Source organism: Protomyctophum parallelum, assembly GCF_964188405.1.
Source record: "Protomyctophum parallelum genome assembly, chromosome: 10".
Lineage (NCBI taxonomy): Eukaryota > Metazoa > Chordata > Actinopteri > Myctophiformes > Myctophidae > Protomyctophum > Protomyctophum parallelum.
The window spans coordinates 27,772,279-27,794,763 of NC_139704.1; the positions used below are offsets into that span (position 1 = coordinate 27,772,279).

At 43.4% G+C, this 22,485-nt stretch overlaps 1 protein-coding gene and 1 long non-coding RNA gene across 3 annotated transcripts in view; one reads left to right on the forward strand and one right to left on the reverse strand.

The window, feature by feature from the left end:
* The window catches only part of LOC310866288, a 579,577-nt gene that overhangs the window by 274,838 nt on the left and 282,254 nt on the right, over positions 1–22,485 (forward strand). The gene's annotated exons all lie outside the window — the stretch shown is intronic.
* slc8a1b (solute carrier family 8 member 1b) overlaps positions 1–22,485 on the reverse strand; it is a 163,289-nt gene that overhangs the window by 138,622 nt on the left and 2,182 nt on the right. For both annotated transcript variants that reach the window (XM_083775412.1, XM_083775413.1), the window contains exons 2-4: positions 15,113–16,065; positions 13,125–13,286; positions 7,326–8,176 (exon numbers count right to left, since the gene is read on the reverse strand). In XM_083775412.1, the coding sequence (XP_083631538.1) occupies positions 7,326–8,176; positions 13,125–13,286; positions 15,113–16,012 (1,913 nt within the window). In that variant the 5' untranslated portion in view covers positions 16,013–16,065. The remainder of the gene's footprint in view (positions 1–7,325; positions 8,177–13,124; positions 13,287–15,112; positions 16,066–22,485) is intronic.

The following is a 22,485-nucleotide window of genomic DNA, read 5'->3' on the forward strand; positions in this document are numbered from 1 at the left end:
ATCTCTCTTTCTCCATGATGTCCTCTTTGGCAAAGATATGTTAAAAAAATAAGCCTTTTTTATTTAATTAATACAAAATCTGGCAGTGCCGCAAACGCATTTCATAAAACAACATGAAAATGGAGCAGCACACTGCTCCATGCCGTGCGCACGCACGCACACACAGTATCTTAATAGACCGTGCCTCATGAGAATGTTGGCCAAACATCTTATCCTTAGCCAAAAAAGTCTCCACTTTGCTAACACTTGTTATGTTCTGGTGCTCATTAGCATGGTGGTGGGCTCTTACACTAATGATACTTCAGAGTTCAGACAACCGAAAGTCTTCACCAACACTCATTAACATTCAGTGCTTTGCTGGTGGCCATGACAGTGTGTGTGGGTGTGTGTGGTGTGCTGTATATTGCACTGTGCTAATTTGCGTGCATGTACAGTATGTATGTGTAATCGTGTCTGTGTCAGTGATTATGTGAGGTTTAGTGTGTGTGTGTGTGTGTGTGTGTGTGTGTGTGTGTGTACACGCACGCATGCGTGGGACTTGCATAATAATAAGCGAGCCAATGCAAATTGAATTCTTATGCTAATAACACTAATGAGGTCCTGTCTTGGGCATCTTCTGAGCTACAAGTGTTTCTACGTGCGTCTGAAGTCTGAACCGTCACCGCAGCAGCTCAACAAATACAAAAATAGCATTGTAATGGGATTCCATCAATATTCATTATGGTTTTTAGCATCGCTTATTGCTGATAAATGTTTCCATGACGTTTTAAAATGCAAATATCACATTTATTGCCGAATTCATGAATACTAAAACCTGATTCACTGCCGTTGTTTTTCACTAACCTTTGAAGATAGTGTACGTCGTTCCATTGCACGAACGTGTGCCTTAAAAATACCGCAATCGCATGTCCTAATGTCGGAAAATATTCCATGATGGCTAGTGACAACAAGGAATAAAAATACAGCCGCTCGGTGCGTGCCGCCATTGTCCATAGCATTGCATTGGAGAGCGATTACCCATCGGCCCCCAGAAGCTAGTGGGAAAACCTCTTATGTCTCATAAATTATCAAAATCGCCCCATAAAACAAATAAAACATGATCCAGGCTACTCGTGTTTGGCAGGGAAAGACACTATCAATTAACTCTGGAAAGTGGTGTTTAGCAGTCAAACTGGCACACATTATGTACAATATGTCACTGTAAAGTAGCCATGGGAACCAACAGTTCCCGAGCGATGAGGCCTATAGGTCAGGAGCCTATCTCCTGTTGCCATTGGTGTGACTGCTGGGAATTGAACCCCCAACCCCCCAATCTTGACTGACCTGGCTCTGTACTGTGGTAATAATCTAACCAAACCACTAAACAAACCACATGAGCATGCGTGTGTGGGTGTATGTGTGTGTGTGCGTGCGTGGGTGCGTGCATGCATTGTGTACACTGTATGTTTATGCATTGCATACTCTATGAGTCTATGTACTGTAGTTTGATGTTCGTGAGTGTGAAATTGTGTTGTGTTCCCATGGTAACAGCACCTCACTGCGAGTTTTACAACACCACACAGTTATAACACAAACCCAGAGATTGGAAACCATTTTCACACACATCTTCGCTGTGCATATTTCCACAGTCCAGGCCAAGTTTCATTGCTTTTTGTCACAAATGCAGGAAGCAGTCAGTGCGCATTGGCAGCTATTCCTGCTGTGTGTGTGTGTAAAGCAACAATAATAGTCAAACTAAATTACATTGAAAAATGTGTTTTCTTATCTTAATATCCTGTCTTAATTTAGATGATCTTAGATGCAGTAATGGGAGAAGAAATGTTAGCTGGAGCACGTTAGTACAGTCGTTGGTAATGGTAATAGCAAACACAGCCATTGTAAATGTAGTAGGGATGGGAGGATATCAGACTTTATCTATTGTGGTAACAGTGAAGATAATTTCATCATGGTGAATTTCCCTTATCTCCATAATCATGTATATCTTCACAGGAGCGTGAATATCTTCACATCAGCCTGAATATCACCACAAGCGACAAGCTGTCTAGCTCACTAATGTACCAGAGTTCCTTTCCTAGAGAGTGTTTAGTGCCAGTGGGCACGCTCTCACACCTCTACGAGCACAACTAAAGACAGAAAAAGTGAACTCGCTGAAATATTTTGCACTTTTGCATCTATCTCGAAAAGGACCAACATTTGCCAAGTGTCACTCTAAGTCACAAACTAGTCCCCCACAGGAATTTACCGCTGATTTCAAAGCCGTCCGTTGAATTCTCGACCGTCCGCGGAATTGTAGAATAGTCGGATGCCCCCGTTTTTTAAAGTGCTTGTTTACAACTGAAATGGACTGACTTCCACTGACTTCCTCTTCAAAAGATGCTTCCCACACGAGCAGATGCAAAAGATAAAGATGCTCACAGAGACACAGACAGTGTATTTGACAGGGTAGTCGTTAAGCAGCTCAACCACCAGCAGCTCAACCACTGAAACCAAAACAAACGTCCAACACAGATTAAAGTAATTACTCACATACTGCTGCAGGTTCCATGTTTAAGTAATCCCAGTGTTGTTCAAGATGCATGGTTTTCATATTGTAAATAATTATGGTTGCGTGGTTTAGCAGGAGCACTGCGTAACTTTGGGAAAGTGCTTGTTTACAACTGAAATGGACTTCCTGTGCACTGACTTCCTCTTCAAAATAAGAGCCACATGTAATGATTAGTCAACACTAGTTTTATTTCTAAGTCTACTTACAGGACGTTAACATGACATTTGAGTTCCTTTTGAATGCCTGTCAGATTTCTCTACATAACTGTCTCAGCTGTTGGTAATTTTAGGTTAAATAAGTTAATGTCTGCGGAATATTAACTAAGCCGCAGAATCAAGGATTGTTCTCCGCTGAATTAGGAATGTTCTCCGCGGAATCAAGACTTTTTCTCTGCGGATTCCTGTGGGGACTAACAAACAATCTAGCAGTACTGATTGAATGTCAGCAATGCCAGTTGGATATGGTGGTCAGTAATATAAAGTAACTAAATACATTTACTCAAGCACTGTACTTGTTTAGGTACTTTACTGGAGTATTTCCAATTTTCAGTACTTTTACTTCTACTACTCTACATCTCAGAGGCAATTATTGCAGATAGCCGATCTACAAGGTCACAATGTGTCACATTTTGTAGATCTGCTATTTTCAAAAGATTTTTATACATTTTCTACATTTAAATTCTGCATAATGAGTACTTTTACTCAAGTCAATTTTGAATTCCAGACTTTTATTTCTACATTGCGGTATTGATAGTTAGTATCTTTTCACCACTGATTGCGGTGTGGCTTTGCAGTGTCAGTCTGTGTGTTTGTCTCAGGACTCAACTTAGACTTGGGGCCAAGTGCAGCATTGGGCAGCACTCAGACAGCATTGGCATTCATTGGTGAAGATGTTCTATCCAGCACGAAGAGGATTAAGTAAGTAAGTAACACGGTTTGGTTGTTGTTTATTTAGCTGTCCTTGGCTGCTGTGTGTGTGATTTGAAAACAAAACAAGCTGTTCATTTATCTATTTTTTTGTATTATTATAATTTCTTTCTCTGATTTTGATTACCAGCTGGGTGTTCGTGAGTCAGTTAATTTTGTCTTTTCTCCTGGGACTATTTTCAGCTAGATGTTCAGCATGCAGCAATCTTAAAATTCAATGAGAACAGTAACTTTGACAGAAGCTATCAGTGACGGACATGATTTTACTGTGCTGGATTGATTACACAGTTGATTTTCACACAGACAATTACAAAGAGCTTCTAATGGATAGCAAGAAAGAGAGCGACAGAGTGAGAGAGAGAGAGAGAGAGAGAGAGAGAGAGAGAGAGAGAGAGCAGGTAAAAATGACAACCTGAACAGAAGGATATAAAACGTTGTGTCGTTGTCTGTACTTTACACTCCCTCGCCTGTCATTCTCTCCGTCTTTATTTCCCTCTCCTCCTATTTAGCCCCGCCCCTCCACACACGCCGTTTCTCCTTCCTTTCGTATCACTCTATTACTCTTCCACCTCCAATTACAGCAGCCTACCTTTCTCCATTCCCGCTCCTTCTCCATCCATCCAATCTCTCTCTCCCCCTCGCTGTGCGAAATGGAACCAGGCTAGTTTTAGCCTGAAGGGCTCTCCTATTTAGAACAGCTACTTTGTCATTCTTTTTCTTTTTCCTCTGCAGTAAAAAAAAATGTCCTCTATATTGCTCTCCATAGGGAAAAACTTTGGACCCTGGTGGCCATTTTGTGTGTGTGTGTGCGTTCTGCCCACTGACTTATGACAAACACAATAATTCACTCCCTGTCATCCACACACGCACGCATGTCGCACACAAGCACGCACGGGCAACACAACACACTATGGCTAGCAGGTCAGTCCATCATTTGATTTGGACAGTGTGTGATTAAAACCCACTTAGGCCTGGCTGTGGGAGCTATAGGCTGTGGAAAGTATGCAACTACAACAGACATCTGCTTCAAATCTGCCACATCAAGAGAGAGGAGAGAGAAGGAAAGGAGGAAGAGGAAAGAGAGGTGAAGGGGGGAGACGGAAAAAGAGGGAGATGGAGAAGTAGAAATTGATGGGAAGATGTGATGACAGTGTGAGAACGGGTTAGTGTAATCTGTCGGATGTACGGTTTTGCACGCGCACACACACACACACACACACACACACACACACACACACACACACACACACACACACACACACACACACACACACACACACACACACACACACACACACACACACACACACACACACACACACACACACACACACACACACTTGTAGTTGGGCATTTGGTTCCATTCCATCTCATTAAAACAAATCACAGTGCCTTCCAATTGACAATAATTGGAAGGCAATCAATTTTGATTGAAAAATCAAAAAACAGCTATTGGCCAGTGCTCTACTGCTTCTTGCAAGAAGGACCCTGATGTTGAGAGAGGAGACCAGGTTGTGAAGAATTGCCCTCAGTACATATCTGCAGAAGTGCAAAAGTCCAGTTCACTTCCATTCTAAGCGAGCAAAGGGGAGTTTCACTGAAATCACTATATTCACCGTGCTCTGCCCCGTGGTTTTAAAACCCTATGCTATTTTAATGGATATTCTGAGCCATGTTGACACACAAGAGACAAATACAAGAGCGTTAAATGAACACTCAGGATGTTACTGTGTAATTTTCAAACATGGCACCCAACAGAGCCATGCAAAGCTAAACGTTTTTGGGCTAATAATGCTTCAATTTCCCATTTGTTTTTTGGCAACCATTTCACATCAAAACATTGTGGGGGGAAAATTAATATTTAAATCTTCCAGCCAGTGGCAGTGGCACAGTCCATTAGACAAGAGAGAGAGAGAGAGAGAGAGAGAGAGAGAGAGAGAGAAGGCTCGAGTGAGGCATGTATATAAAACATTTAAAAGATCTTTAAGTCATGCTGTATTATATTTTAGTACCAGCAAATGTACTACAAATAGTCTTATGGTTTATTTTATTCTACTTAAGGTACTGGGGTGGGTGGAGGTCGTCATAATGGGAAATGTACTGTCAGAAAGTTGACACAATATGTTCTCCCCTACATACATACATTTGGTTAATGCAAATATCTGAAAACAAACAACCACTGCTCGACTCAGCTCTGAATCAAGCAGTGTCTGAAAAGCCACTGTATGTTTATTTTACTGTTTTTAAATCACAGTATGCTAAAACAAATCCTACATCAGAGACAACAGCAGCGGCTTGGCAGAATGGGCATCAGACGGAATAAAACAGCGGACACAGTGAAAGAGATGTAAACACTTGAAAGCAGTGGTGGAAAGTAACTAAGTACCTTTACTCAAGTACGGTAGATATAGATATTATAGCTCTACCCCACTACATCTCAGAGGTAAACAGTTCATTTTATGCCAATCCTTTTAGTCATGCAAGGTTTTGAATGAAGGCCTTTTTTCTTGTCATAATAGCAGTGGTTTTCAAACCTTTTCATATCAAGGCCCATTATTTATTCGGCATTTGAGCCACGGACCATTTGATGACATTTAGCCTCTCAGACACAAAACGTAGAATATTTTGTTATCGTTGGATAAGATTTTTGTCCACATTTCCATGCTGTATTGATGTGGTACCATTAGGAGAGATAACAGCCAAACATCAATCAAAATAATAATTCCTCTAACTCTTGACGGGTCCATTTGGTTTCATTTTACGCTGTCAAGAGTTAACCCATTTTGGGCGGGAACCCCTTTTGGTGTTAGCATTATACTATGCTTTAGCTATTGAAAAATAGCAGATCTACAAGCTCATATACGAGCTTGTAAGTCTGCTACTTTTGAAAAATCGAAGAACGACTGTCAGGATGTAGAAGACATTTTTAGAATCTGATCTCAGGTGAAAATGGGTTAAAGATCTATAAAGTTCCATTTGGTTACCAGCTCTCCGCCATGTAGCTGGGGACCACCTGGAACGCCCTCAAGGACCACTGGTGGTCCCCGGACCACCGGTTGAAAACCACTGGTAATATAGCATTTTTCATCTTGTGGTATTCCTCCGTTCACGTAAGACATGATTACTTCTTCCACCACTGCTTGACAGCAAGGAAGCAATAGAGAGGATGAATGGAAAGAGAGGTTAACGGAGCGGCTGGGTGATAACGATGAATCCTCTTGTCGCAGACGAGTGCTGGTCGTGCTGCACCTCGGCCTGGGTCACCACCATGACCACCACATGGCACGCACAGCCACACACACACACACACACACACGCACGCAAAGCCACACACACACACACACACACACACACACACACACACACATACACTCACAGCATGATGTTCTCACATCAGCGATATTACAATAACATGCATTAGAAACGGAACAAATAAACGCAGCTTCCAGGGACCGACCATGTAATAGCACAGAGATTGATGGAACACGAGTGGTGATATTTGGATGCCACTGATTGCATGGTGGCTTATTTTCCACGCTGCTCAATTTGAACCATGTCTCGAGGAAATTTGTACTAATACCACAATATTTCAAAAGACCACTTCAAAAGCTTATCGTAGATGTTCTGTATAAACTGGTTTTAGTGGTAATTAATTTCCCAGGGAAACTTGAAAGGCTGGTATTTACTGTAGATACTGTATGTTCTGTTGTAAAAGCCAAACGACTTTTTCGCAAAAACTTTTAATGGCATCCAAACTACACACAGTGTTATCATAACAATACACAGCAAAATGTTTAATTACATTTCACTGTGCAGTAGGCCAGCTAGATATCTTTAAAATGTGTATGACTCACAATATCTCGTCATTCTGGAACTCCAGGATGCCGTGCGAGTCTTCGAAGTCCTCGCCTCCTCCGCGGGCCGTCCCCTCCACTGTCTTGTAGGGCAGCACCACCAGGCCACGTGCGCCCGACGTGCGCAGCACCTTCACCTCCATGGTGCCCACACTCTCGCTCACGTGGCAGACGGGCTCCTCGAACGTGAAGATGCCCGCGTGGTCGTCGTCGAAGATGGTCACGGTCGCCATGGAGGGCAGGCCCAGGCAGGCTAACGCCTCGGTGTGATTGATTCCCACGGCCACCGTTGTCTCCCCGCTTGCGCCACCCCCACTTCCGTCCTCGGCCTCGCCGCCGGACCCTCCCTCCTCGAAGGTCGTCAGCACGTGCACGTTGGACAGGTGGATGAGGAAGTTCTCGTCCTCCTCAAAGATGTCGTCGTCGATGACGCCCACGCGGATCTCCTTCAGGATTTCGCCCGGCTTGAACACGACCGTGCCCTCCGTGAACTCGTAGTCGGAGCCCGCGTTGGCCGTGCCGTCCTCCGTGCGAAAGTCCACCGATATCGTGTGGCGCAGGTCCCCGCCGCGACGCACCACGTTCACTGCCACGGTGCCACAGTTCTCCAGGCACTGGTAGGAGCCGGGCTCGAAGAAGATCCTTGAGGTGGGGTCGGCGCTGCCATCGCCATCGGCGTCCAAGCGCACCTCGTGCATGCTGACGGCCTTGCGCGCCTGGTCGGCCGCGTGCTTCTTCAGGATGTTACCGGCGCCCGTCATCAGGCGAGTGGCCTGGCAGCGGTAGAAGGCGCGGCTCTTCTGCTGCGAGCTCAACACATGGTAGTTGGCCAGCTCGATGAGCTGCTCTACCTGGAGATGGAAAGAGGGAGAGACACAATACATTTACATACTGTACATGCCTAACATACCATAGTAGCCTTGCCGAGCCATGGGGCAGGAGCCTATCTCCTGTTTCTGTAGCGTGAGGTACAAGTACACCTCCTGGACATGACGCTAGTATGTTGCAGGGACTTACCCCCAATCCAACCCTTGGTGCTGAGTGTCAAGCAGGGAGGCACTGGGTCCCATTTTTAGAGTTTTTGGTATGACCCGGCCGGGAATTGAACCCCCGACCTCCCAGTCTCAGGGCAGACACTTTAACCACAAGGCCACTGAGCTGAGCTAACATACCATACCATACATACAATACCACACATACACACACACACACAAACACAAACTTAACACAATCATTCCCGGGATTCCTTCAAAATAGGAGCTCTTGCCTTGCCCTTGCTCTTGACTTGCCCTGTTAAATAAAGTTAAATAAAGGCCTTGTTAAATAAAGGTTAGGGTTTTTGGGCTGGTTGAGGTACTAGATAACACCACTGCCATACGGGGACAGAGTGGCATTCCGACACACAGCCATTCCATGTGCAGTTAGGGTTAGGGAAAGGGTTAGTAATGTGGCAAGTCCAAACCCTGCCATACATTCATTTTTAGTTGCAGAATTTTTTCCTAGGGATAAGCAGTGGTTCTAACTTCTAAAGGTGTGTTTACACGAGAGATATTTTTGGGCCGGTGCGATGTGAAATGTGTCTCTTGCTCGTTTTCACTCGAGTTGAAATATCCAAACTTGAACGAAGCCCGCTTTGCGAATGAATCAACACAAATCATATCTTAGCATCCTGTGTGAATGTGAATGCAGCTTGAGGAAACATTCTAGGGACCCCAAGAAGATGTGCCTGCCTGTCATCATTGTGGATCCAACTGTACACACTCCAAACCTAATGGTTCTATACAACACAATACATGACCTTTTGTCTTATGTTTAAGTTTTTGTCTGTCTGTGTGTTTGTATGTTATGAAAACATCTTAACAAGAAAGAAAGAAAGAAAGAAAGAAAAGGTCCTTGGTTCCTTAGCTACAAACAAAAAATTAAACAAAACACTTTCCCCAGCTAGCAAGTCATGGCGCGCCGCCGACGTGAGGCGGTCCCCGCGCGCCGCGGATCGTGTCCTCCGCCGGGCGCGTGACGCAACGTGGGCGCGTTGTTCTTGATCAGTGTGGGCCGCGCGCCCCGACGCGCGTGTAGCCGGCGCCCCGCTTCTCTGCCGCGACTCGAACGTCAGCTACCGACGGCAGCAGCAGGACAGCGTGGAGCTGTCTTATGACACCCCCCCCCCCCCCCCCATATATATTGCGACCCCGCACACCTCGATCCTCCCCCATGCTCACCTCCCTCCCACATATTTATAGAAACATAATTAAGCAGCAAATGTATACTTCATTTTGTTTCTTTATTAGGAAAAAAAAGGTTACAATAAAAACATTTAGACAGCCATTAAACATAAAGGCACATAGAACATGTGTTCAGTGCTTTTTTATCACGTCTTGGTTTAGAATGGCACAATTCAGGACATCTTGGATAAATGAGGACAAACTCTAGATTATATCACCTGGGCATTCGTCATTGTCCTCCTTAACCAACCTTGGGCAGAGCATACGCTAACCCTCAGTTGGATAAACTTGGACAACGCAGAATGCCTGTTAATAATCTAACTTACTTACGTAGTCCCTACCTACCCCTTTCCCTCAAGGGACATTGGTAAATAAGAATGTGTTCTTAATGACTTGCCTTGTTAAATAAAGGTCAGGGTTTTTGGGATGGTTGAGGTACTAGATAAGACCACTGCCATACGGGGACAGAGTGGCATTCCGACACACTACGTGGCTTCCGTGTGTAGTTACTGTAGGATAAATGTGTCGGAATGGCGATGCGTCGGAATAGCAGGCTTTGGAATGCTGGTGTGTAACCCTGCCATACATTCAGCTGAGTTTAGTTGGGGAATTTCTATACATCATCATATCATCATCATCATACTATAATTCAGCCAATGTCTGTGTGTGTGTTTGTCTGTGTGTCAGAAACACTGTCATAGCTCCACACTGCCTGCACCAATCGCTCCCACTTTTCACACAGGCATTGACCATAATAATAGAGGTCTTAACTGAGCCCTTTTTTCGATTTCACACATTAATGATTAATAATGAATTTATTAGTGAATAAAAAATGCGAAAACGCACCCAGGGCGCAGTACCCCCCGCGGCCACAGGGCTGCAAAACTCCTCTCCCTGGAAATCACGTGTCACCAGTGTCACAAGTGAATTGCATTTTGGGACGGACACTGATTAATACTGGGACACAGTTTTCCGTGCAACATCTGTTTTGACACCATACTGTCCGCTCCCTCCTCTGCCGTACACATGAGCTACATGCACGCAGCTATACTTTCACAACGCACATGTGTGTGTGTGTGTGTACTTTCGCCACGCGCGTGTGTGTGTTGCTACTTTCGCAACGCACGTATGTGTAAGCGTGTGTGTGTGTGTGTGTGTGTGTGCGCGGCTGCGCGCGCACGTGCGTGTGTGTGTGGAGAATGAGATACATCATAGTTTACGCTAATGCATGGGGGGAGTTCCCCCATGTCCCCAGCTACATTATAATTTAGAACGCAATGGAACCACACCAAATGAACTCATTTACACTGTCACAGTTCAATTAACATTGCTTTTACAATAGTAATGGGGGTCTCATGTAACTCAGAGACAGCGTATACAATTGACACTCTCACATTTAACAGACATACAAATGCCATTCAATGGGGGGCTCCACAGGCATCTTCACCTTTCAAATGTCTCCACGTATATTTGTTACATCTGTGTGTATACAAATATATTATACAAGTTAAAATGAAGAGCAATTAAATATATTTATGGGGGGAAATTGTCCATACAACGGGTAAGGACTAGTTGATGTAAATCGATCCAAGCCAGCACTCAATCGATTGATTAATTATTAATGTGAACAGGCCTATTGGCTGCCGTGTTAAGTGGTCAGATGGGAGGGACTCGAACACTTTCAAGATGTTTAAGTGGGCTCTGATCCAGACAATGTTGAGAACCACTGTACTGTACTGTACTGTACACAGTTGGTGTTAAACAAAAACATTCATAAAACCTTTTCCGCCAATGACAGTGAGCGAGTTAATTTGTCCTGTGTGATGTTGACATGACCTAATAAGTGTAGGCCTCTACCATGTCATGGATATCATGTCAGACGATGACCTTAATTGGACTCCATGTTGAACCATGTAGAAACAATGTCAGCAGCAGCAAAGCCCATTTCAGCAGGCGCTCTCATGCACGAATAGAGGGCAGCTTCTCTTTGCACTCGCTCGTCAGCGATCAAGTATGTCCAACAATGAGAAGACCACAACAGACTATCGTGAGAGCCCATTGTCCCAATACTTATGCTTTCCTGCATGTGTACAGTGCATACGCACACTAGCTATTCTTATTCAATATCAATATTCAACATATTCCCACCAGCGATACAAAATGCATGGCCAGAGCAGGGGGGATCAAAGGCAGAGCAGGTCTTGTACCTCCCTGAAGCTTATGAAGTGCTGTAGTCCTTGTAGTGTACTGTGAGAACATGCTATCAGGAAATTAATAAATGCTCAGTTATCTGTCTTGGTGTCACTGACTGGGTTAGGAGGTTGGAATTTACAAGGTTTTCTTTGTTTGTTTATTTTGAATGAAATCTTCATGTTGGCTCTACTCTCTACACAGTAATGCTACAAGACACCGACACATCCCTGTTTATTTACTGTCTTTTGAAATGTAACACATTGTTATAAAGTGGAGCACATGATAAATCCTCCAGTCTATCAAAGGTACTGTAGTAGCAGAGCAGCAGTTTCATCACACTGTCTAATTTCAGAACCAGGACGTGACACAATACATAAATACTGGTAGGCATTTGGCTGGTGTTCACTGTTCACCCACTCTGCTTTTTCAGCCCAATAAGTGATATGTGAGATAATGTGACAGAGTTGTCAAAATAAGTGACAACAGGGTTCGATTTATAATGAATGATCAAAAGTAGAAGCATGGACTTTCCCCATCCACTCCAGAAAACCAAACCCTGCATAATGCCTGGCTGGTTTCTGCATAGAGCGCTATTTCTGCTGACTTTCAGACATATACTAGTACATCTCCAGTGTCCATCCATCCATCTTCAACCGCTTATCCGTAGTCGGGTTGCGGGGCAACAGCTCCACTAAAGAGCTCCAGACATTCCTCTCCAGAGCAATATTAGTAACTTCCTCCTGGGGGATCCTGAGGCGTTCCAAGGCCAGTGAGTCGACGTAATCCCTCCATCTGCGCCTTGGTCTGCCCCAAGGTCTCCTCCCAGTGGGACGTGCATCGAGGACCTCCCTAGGGAGACGCCCGAGAGGCATCCTAACCAGATGCCCGAACCACCTAAGCTGGCTCTTTTCCAGTGTGCCGTTGGTATGTTGTCATTGGTTGATGAGTTATCAATTTTTTTATCAACAAATGTAAATGTCTATTTAGACTACTTGCATGTTGCACGTGCATACTGTATGTTCACCCGTCATTTGTCTTTTATAATGTAAATTGTAGTGAGGAGACCTTGGCTCTGTTCATGAAGTGGATTTCTATAATCATTATGATAATGAAGAGCAAAGACAAATACATTTTCATTCTGTTGTTTTTCTCCCCCTTCCTCGTGGAATATAACAAAATGGAGAAAATTTCCATTTCCGTTTGAGTGTTATGTTGTACGTGAGGTCTTCGTTGTTATTATGAACTGTGGAGCTGTGTATGTTAATTATCTTTGATACCAAGGCCTCAATAGCTCCTTCTGATTTTGAATTACAAACAAGTGGTTTGGATAATGGCTCTCACATTAATTCAATGACTTTATTTGTTTGTTTGAGCTGATACGCACCTCTTTGTCGGGGTGTTTCTGTTTCAGTTCCTTCAGGATCTTGGCCATGTCTCTCCTGCTGTCATCCTCATCCAGGTCTTTGTCGTCCATGTCCAGGCCGAGCGGGCAATTCAGGAAGTCTCCATGAGAGTTCAGCATCTTCCCATCCATCTCAATGTCCACCTGATAGAACCACAAACCCAACACGTGTTTACAGACGCTGGCTTAAAGACCCTCTTTCAGGGGATGTTCTAATGCAGTGGTTTCCAACCCGGTGCCAAAGATCATGGGGGGGGAGGGAACACAAGGCCTCGTCTGTTTTGAAGGAGTCAAAACTAAGAGTAAAAAAGGTTGCACAAAATCATAACAACTCACTTTCCAGACTAAATTGAGAAAGACACATTTATTCTATCTATTTTGTGCTCACTTATTCTATCTATTTTGTGCTCACTCAAAACGTAACTACAGCTTGCGTGCTGAGCTGCATCAGATATTCAGTTTTTTAACACAGCATACTGTATCTGTCATCCTATAGCTGTGACCTGGCAATACAGTGAAATACAGTGATGACATTTTTAAGATTATAAACGTCTGAGAAACATGTGTGCCTGTGCAGGGTTTTTTGGGGGGCTCCGCATTTCTCAGAGAAGGAAAAACAGCATAATAACAGAATATATGGTTTGGGAGTCACTCTTCTAAAGCACGGTATAGCAGTGGTTCCTAGCTCTGCAGGAACCTCTTGTACGTCTGCTTGAGGTAATTAATTGCATTCATCTGCTTGGCTGATGTACTGCTTAAGTCCCCAATCTCTGGGTCATTCTGTCCCCTACTGAACTACAGTAGGATGAAACATTCCATTTAGACTCCTCTATGCTCTCTGCTTTCCTATTATTATCTGTTTGAACAATGAAATCCCTCAGGAGAGTGTGCACTGCCTGATCGCTATGAGAAACATGCTGACTTCAAACATGACTATCAAAATGCATATATAAACTGAAATTTAAGTCACCCAAATTTGACTAAATCAGACTGCAAACTGTAAAAGCTCTTAAAATGATCAATTTCATAGTCATACAAATATTAGGTACTTAAGTTCTCTATCTCAATTGTGACGGGCAGATTATCTCTAAATTGATTGAGCGTTAAATTACTTCACCCCAAACCTGATAATTAAATTTGATTTGTCTAATAATTCTCACCACACCACTCTGGGCAGTCAAAAAAGGAAATTAAAAACATAAATGACTGATCTGACTTTGTCAGGTCTATCTTTGTGTTCCTGTCCGTGTGGGGTAAGAGGTTATTAATATGCTTTGTGGTAAAGGTATGGAATATCGCTTTGGCAGAATTCCATTAAAGTTATTTCTTATAATTGTTTCAGATTGGTAATGGACTTGCTCATTTCCTCCACCTCCATGGCAGCTCTCATTTTCTCGTTTCGATGTCTTGCCTGCACAGGAGGACAGTCTAATTAATTGGAGGGAGCAGAACTGTTGTACAGTATATGTGGCTTTGGAGTAGAGTAGAGAAGACATATCAGCGGTGCCGTGAGAAGTTCAATGCTGTCTGAAGTGCAGGGGTTTGAACTGCTTTTGAGATTCCGAATGAAAGTGTGGATATGCATATTTACTGTCACCATTGTCAACAACATGCAATTTCAGAGGCTTGAGAACAGACAGTACTGTATGTTGTGTTTTTGTCAAGAAGAGAGTGCAGCCTTGGTATTGATCCAGATGGTAGGACCACTGGGAGGTTGATAGCGTAGGGGAGGCAACGGAAGGAGGTAGGATTCGATCGCAGGCCAGCAGGTGTACGGGTGGATTCAATGATAGGGGACGTTAACCTATTCACCATCACTGGCACTCGTCTTATTTACACAAACAATGCCGTTCATCCCAATCATGGGAGGTACCACACAAAACGTGCTTTTGCCTTTTATATACAGTACATAATACACAATATTGATTCTAATCATAACACAGTGCATGCGCCTCTATTAAATACTGTACCTTGGAGGGAAGCGGGCGGTCCCCCTCTGTCTCAATGATCATGCCGCGCTGCTTGCCAGCACGGTAGCGCTTGTACACATACTTGTAGAAGAGCAGGCGCCGGTCGGCCACCCAGGCAAACAGCACACAGATTGGGAAGAAGAAGAGCGTCAGGAGCCCCTCCCACACCTGCACTATGCCAGGTGAGATCACAGCCAGAATCAGGTAGAGCCAGATGTAGGCGAAGATGCTCCAGGTGGCTGTGACGAAGAAGACACGCAGGTGCTTTACCTTGCGAACCTCCCCGTCCGGCACAACATACACGCAGAGTCCGATAATGACGAACATGTTGAACGCCGCAGAGCCCACGATGGTGGCGGGCCCCAGGGATCCGGCGTTGAAGTTATGCCCTATGATCTCGATGACGGAGAGCAGGATCTCTGGGGCGGACGACCCCAAGGCCATCAGCGTCAGGTTGGACACAGTCTCGTTCCAGATGCGCACGGTGGTGGTGGTGGTCTCGCCGTTGGGCTTCTTGATGGTGATCTCCTTCTCCTGCGAGGTGATCACCTCGATGGATGCCATGAAGCGGTCAGCGATGATGGACACGCCCAGGAACATGTAGGCCAACGCCACAAAGTACACCGTCGCCCGGGCCACCTTGTCGCCAAACGATGGGTTCAGGGGCTCCCAGATGGGTAGTACGACGCCTTTGGAGCACGGCTCCGCCTCGCTGCACACGCTCTGGTTGGTGGTGGACACTGCAGAGACGGAGTCCTCCACGCCGGCCAATGTGGAGGACACGCCGGCCGACGACGGGTGGAGCGTGAGCACGAGGAGGAGGATCGTCGTGGCAACCGTTAGCCTCAAGGTAGGGGAGAGGAGGGAGGAGGAAGGTAAGGAGGGATCCCAGCGACCCATGGTGAGACCAGTGTTATTATTATGGGATGGAGGCCGATGGGAGCATCCGGGACCTAAGGAAGGTAGAGAGAAGAGAGAATTGATCAAAATAAGCTGAGCCATGTGTCAATATTGTCAAATAAAGGGATTTGGCATTCAGCAGTGCTAAATACCTTTATCGTGGCAGTATGTTTCAAAGGAGAAAAACATAATAATAATAAAAAGGAAATTTGAACTACCGTAAGTTTGCAGAAAATGTACTAGTTAAAACAAATGTTTAATGAGATGCTCCGATCTATTATTTTTCAGTAGAACCTCCTCCTACGCATTCATCCCACAATGTATATTGTTTTTGTTTTTTTGGCTACATTGAAAATGAGGCCCTACCCCTCAAATGTACTCAGAGTTTAAATAAAGGTTAGGATGATGATGATGATCCCCAGCCTCTAATCATCATTACCACTGGCCACTTCACCGATTAAATTAATTAATTACTATAGCAGCGACCCGATAGCCCAATGATTAGGGTGCATAGCCCATGTTGGGCATTTTAAGCATAAATCGACATTTTAATTTAATTGGTTTGTCATGACTCGTGTGGCATAGTCTGTCATCATGTCAATCAAATCGACGAATCCAATTCTAGTCTGAATGAATGGTATTTCACAGGGCTTCAAGATGAATCGTACTGTATGAATATCTGTGCTCACGTTGGAAAATTGCGGCCCACCGAGGTGAAACCCATATAAATGTCTTGTTTTATGCAGGCTGGAGACAAAACGCAATATACTGGCAGAATTCTCCTTTAGGCACAGGCTGCGGCCAGTGGCCATCACTTGACGACCCACTGTTCAGTATATAATGAGATACACTTCTCAATAGTATTTCAAACAATATGTGGTCACTGGACAGGCTAATTACTAATCTAATTCTGCGTGATGGCCTTAAGAAAACAGAGGATTGGTTTTAAGTCACAGAAACCTATTACACTATAATTACAAATCAATATTTCAATTTCCACAAGCACTACACCCACACAAAGGTAGACATATAATAGGCACAGTTGTTATTTTCAAATACATAAATACACAATCACACATGTGTGCGTACAGTCACACATACACTGCAGACACAAAAAAGGTGCTTGATAAAATGTGAGAAATGCTAATTCAATCAGCATACATTTCAGCGACTGATTCTTTCCTCTGAACCTAAATAAACATGCACTGAAAGTGTACACAACTACACATTAATTACAAGATGATTGCACATGATTGTATCACCCTCCACAGAACGCATTATGTAATTAATTAGTAGGAATATTACATTATACAATAATGATCGAAGCCATTGTGGCAGTGTGTCTGTGTTTTTGGTGTGTGCATGAGTATTGTGTTTGTTCATGTGTAGGTATATATGTAGTTATGTACAACTACTGGGTGTGGTGTGCACCTGTACATGGAAGTGTGTATAGTTATAGTATGTATACTGAAAATCTGTTTGTATGGAAGACATTTACTACAAAGTGATGATGAAAACAGACATAGATTGGAGTGGTGTTGTATGCAGCATGATTAGCTTTCCCCTTGATGAGTACAGGGATTCAAAAGAGCGTTATCACTCTCTTCAGTGCAAGCATGTGTGGACAGTGGACACTGCATTTGTAAACTGCAAAGATGTTTTGAGTTAAAGTAACACGTTTTTGCAGTGTCCATCAATTGTATAGTAGTTAAGTACCGGGCAAGATGATTGACTGGGGAATACACAGTAAAATCCATAGTGTTAATTTAACGCTGAGGCTTTTACTGTGTAGTGTTATGTATAAGAGTAGCAATTCACATTGCTGTGTCAGGGCACACCATCTGTGCTTTGAGACTTTCCTCAAATGTTGAGAAAATCAATGACGAAAGCAATGACGTTTACTTAATTATACCTCAGTTTAATACGCTCATAAAGGACCCCCCCAGAGTTAATGTGCTTTGGACCTCGTCCAGTGGCTCACTGTGTTTGCCGGACATCTTGTGTGGTCACACACGGCATGCAGGGCTTTGTCTGGCTCTTTCAAACAATCAATAGTAAAGGGCGCGTGCCTTGGGATTCAGCTGTTTGAAGATGAGGTGCACTCAGATGCATGGTGGTCGTCACAGCCCAGCTAAGAAAACAATATATTTACAGGTCTGTAATCCCAATAAGACTACAGTAGAGCATGCAACTGGGTAAAAGTGAGAAAAAAAATAACCCAAAAAAAAACGCTTTCACTTGGTCAAGCATGTTTGGACAGCCCTTGATACTGCCCTTGCAAAGCCAAAGTGGTTACTGTATAAAATATTTCTTTTAGTTTTAGTTCCTCTCTATCGATGTACCAAACTGGACGCTGGGCAATATAATGTTTAGGAGCATTCTGGGGGAAATATTATACATTTTGTTGCAAGACTGTAGTACGCAGTCATCCTGTGTTCACAAGGTGGGCTCACTAAGCATTACACAACACTGCGCTATTCCTTTCACAAAAGACACCTACCAAATATAGCCATCCGTAAATTAGGAAAACCTCTTAACATTGATGCCTTGGGAATGGAAGTACACAAAACACTGTGCTGATAGGTAGTGATTTAAACGCCCACCCTTACCCTTATCCAAATGAGCCTTTTCAGAGCCCAGAGATGCTCCAGTTAGAAGTCTGTTCATAATGCCACTTAAAGGAATTTAAATGGGAGAGCATCTGAAGTCTAAGTGATTCCCTGCAGGATGGTTTCACCTTTAATTTACTATACACAGTCTACATCTACATGCTCTATTTTGGGGGGTGTTAATTTCATTATAGGTAATATTAGAGATAATACAGATCAAATGACAAAGTCAGTTTAAATCCAAAAGTGTAACAATGGATCCTTAGATGTTAATGAGGTTAAGACAGAACAAATATATTAGCCACATGTACTCTAGCACCCGATATTCTGGGCAAATGGGTGAACAGAAAATAAGAATTAGGAAAGGAAGGAAAAAAGTATAGACCCCTGGTCGACCCCGGTAAATATAGGGTTTAAGTGGCTAAACAGTACAGTGTTACTGTATTATAGCTGTTCTTACATCTGGGGCTATGTCAGAACAGCTTACAAGTTACAATCTCCTTTTGGACCCCGAGCATCTGTTTGAAAGGAAACTGCTATTTTCGGTGAAGAGATTTGGCATAGAGTGAAATATGTAGGGGGTCTATTAATAGACCCCTGGGGTACACCAGTCAACAAATAGAGTTTAAGTGGTTAAACCGCTTGTTTCATTATTATTTTTTATGATGTAATATCTGATTTTGGTGCATCAATTAACTCTTCCATTTCTGCAAAATAAATAATACTGTATGCGTCACACCATCACAATAATCCGACCTAACAGTACCCAAGCATTGGGTACTTCATTACATGAAGTAATATACAACCACTGTTGAGAGGGCTACATACTGTACAGATTTCTGTACATCTGTACATACTGTACAGATTTCTCACCCTGCAGAGGCGATCAACACTGAAACATATGAGCAAAAAAATGATTACATAGGAAGGAGAGAGCAAAAGGAGGAATAGAAAGATGGTGATAGAGGTAAATTGGAAGGATGGGGAGGTAGAGGCTATAAAACAGAGAGAGAGAGAACGCTGTAAAGGGGGATAGGCATGAGACGAGGAGGATGAACAAGCGGAGAGCCAGAGGTTATGATCATGATGCAGGAGAGAAGAGAAGAGAAGAGAAGAGAAGAGAAGAGAAGAGAAGAGAAGAGAAGAGAAGAGAAGAGAAGAGAAGAGAAGAGAAGAGAAGAGAAGAGAAGAGAAGAGAAGAGAAGAGAAGAGAAGAGAAGAGAAGAGAAGAGACTATCTCCTTCATCTTACTCATCTGATGAAATAAAGCGGATGGGCTGCTCCACTACTTAGCATTAGTGTAACCAGGTCTGACTAGTGGTGACTGTATTTGTGCATGTGTGTGTGCGGAAAGGCTTCCCTCATCAGACACAAACGCAGAGAGCTAGACACACACACACACACACACAGTCATTATTCTTGCATATTGTCATCCATCAAATCCAATGCAGATTTTAATGACCAACTATAAGATGCATGCGTAATGTGCAAATCCAGACAAGTAAAGCAACACCTGGCAATCGCACGCACACACACGCGCGCGCACACACACACACACACACACACACACACACACACACACACACACACACACACACACCCTCCCCCCCTCCCCTATGCATTCACACTTTTCCCTGCAAACAATGTAAGATTAATGGGTTGCATTTAGCCTTGTTTGAATGCTGCTTAGCTCTTTTAGTTTGGATGTGCCTGGAAGCCAATCCTGTAGCCAAGATGTCTTGTCATATTATTTCACTAACAAAGAGAATACAAGGCACAAGAGGTCATGTCCTTCCTTCTGTCTGTCTGTCTGTCTGTACTACTATCCTTCCATCAGACAGATATTTCTATACGTCTTGCTGTCCATCTGTCAATTTATGACTTTATTTGACACTAATCCCATTGGGAAAACCAACAACAATTCACTGATAGCTCCGTCTCTTTGTACCCATCCATCTGATAATGAACAAGCTACCAACATCAAGCAGGCATTCTGAACACCCCCCTTCCCAACAGTCCTCCTCTTTAAGTCTCTCTGGTTCCTTTTCCCTCTTGAGACTCCTATCACAGTCCAGACTGACCCAAAGCCTTTGCACTTGTTATGAATCTTATGATTTTTTTAGTTTGAGTCTGAACTTTTACATAGGTCACACAATCAATATTTCTCGGAGGATGATGATGCAACACTCCATTTGAGCCACAGTGACACACCCATTTCTTTCCAGATTTTCCACCATTTCAATACACACTTTTTGCTAATCCTACAGATTTTGTCCACAACTCACATCAATTCCTATATAATTTATATTGCTATATCTCTGGTGTCATGTGATAAACAACATGTACATGTACCATATAGTTTTTTTTGTTTTTTTGGCTACAATATTCAGAGCAGTGTAGTTCCGGGTTTCCAGAGTTGTTATAACTGTTTCCCGTTCCGGTTAATATTCCAAAAGCTTTTTTGATTGGCTCAGCAGCCGATTTGAACTGGAAATAGAGTATAGAGACTATAGAGCACACCTCCAAAAGCCCTTTAAAAGTGTCCCTGGCTAATAAGTCTTATAATTGCACTATAACGCGGGGGGCAACAGCTCCACGAGAGAGCTCCAGATTTCCCTCTCCAGAGCAACATTAGTAACTTCCTCCCTGGGGATCCCGAGGCGTTCCAAGGCCAGTGAGTCGATATAATCCCTCCATCTCAACCTTGGTCTGCCCGGGGGTCTCCTCCCAGTGGGACGTGACTCCAGGACCTCCCTAGGGAGACGCTCGAGAGGCATCCTAACCAGATGCCCGAACCACCTAAGCTGGCTCATTTCCAGGCGAAGAAGCAGAAACTCTACTCCGAGTCTCTCTCATGTATATGCATTGTGTGGTGGCCCGTGACACAATAATACATACAGTATAGGGGAAACACTCTTCTGACCATAGCAGGATGTACCACAAATGAGTTAAGACGAACCATATGTCGTGGTAATAATATTTTCCCCTGCAGCTTCCTAGGGTCCTAGTGGCTGCAACCCACGACCCACAGCCCTGGATAGGCAACCCGGCCTGGCAGAAATTTCTAGTTCAAAGTGTGATCAAAATGCAACTGTAACAGTACTTATGTTACACTATATATAGTATACTATAGTGCAACACTATAGAATTTTAAACTAGACAATGCCACACTATATCTACTACATGTAGAATAGCCTTGTTTTGATTCATTCATATTTTATCACTGGCCCTACATTTTCTTCTTTCTTTCATGTGTGATTCTAGTGGCTGCATAAACTCATGCTATGTCATTTGACTGGAATGGAGAAACAAATACTGTAGTTCAAAAGAAGCTCATGACATGTGAAATGACAGTTATAGTTATGATACATCTAATTTTAGTGTTAATAAGAGCATTACTGTCCAAATATTATTATGTACTGTATGTGTATATCTACATCACATGCATTTGTTTAACGATATAGGCCTAATCATTCGCTTTTAGTAACAGTAGCTATAAACCCCTGAGTAAAAATAATAGCAAAAGAACGGATAAGCAACAGAGTTGTCTAACGTCTACCAATCAACCTTAATTGATATAACTAATTATATAATGGTTGGTTCACAATATAACTGTCAATCAGACCACCTTGAATGGGAAGGTGGGGTCACAGTAAAAGCCAGTTGTTATAGTGCCATACACTTAGGGACTGGGCAGAGTAATGCCCCAGTATCAATGCAAATAATCACTGACTGAAATTATTGGCTGTGTCATAGCATACAAATCATTGCAAATCAGTTTCTTTGCCATGCAGGCATAGTTATAATGGACACAAACATGTCCATCTCCTTTTATGGGAATTGCCAACCAGCTAAGAGTGTATC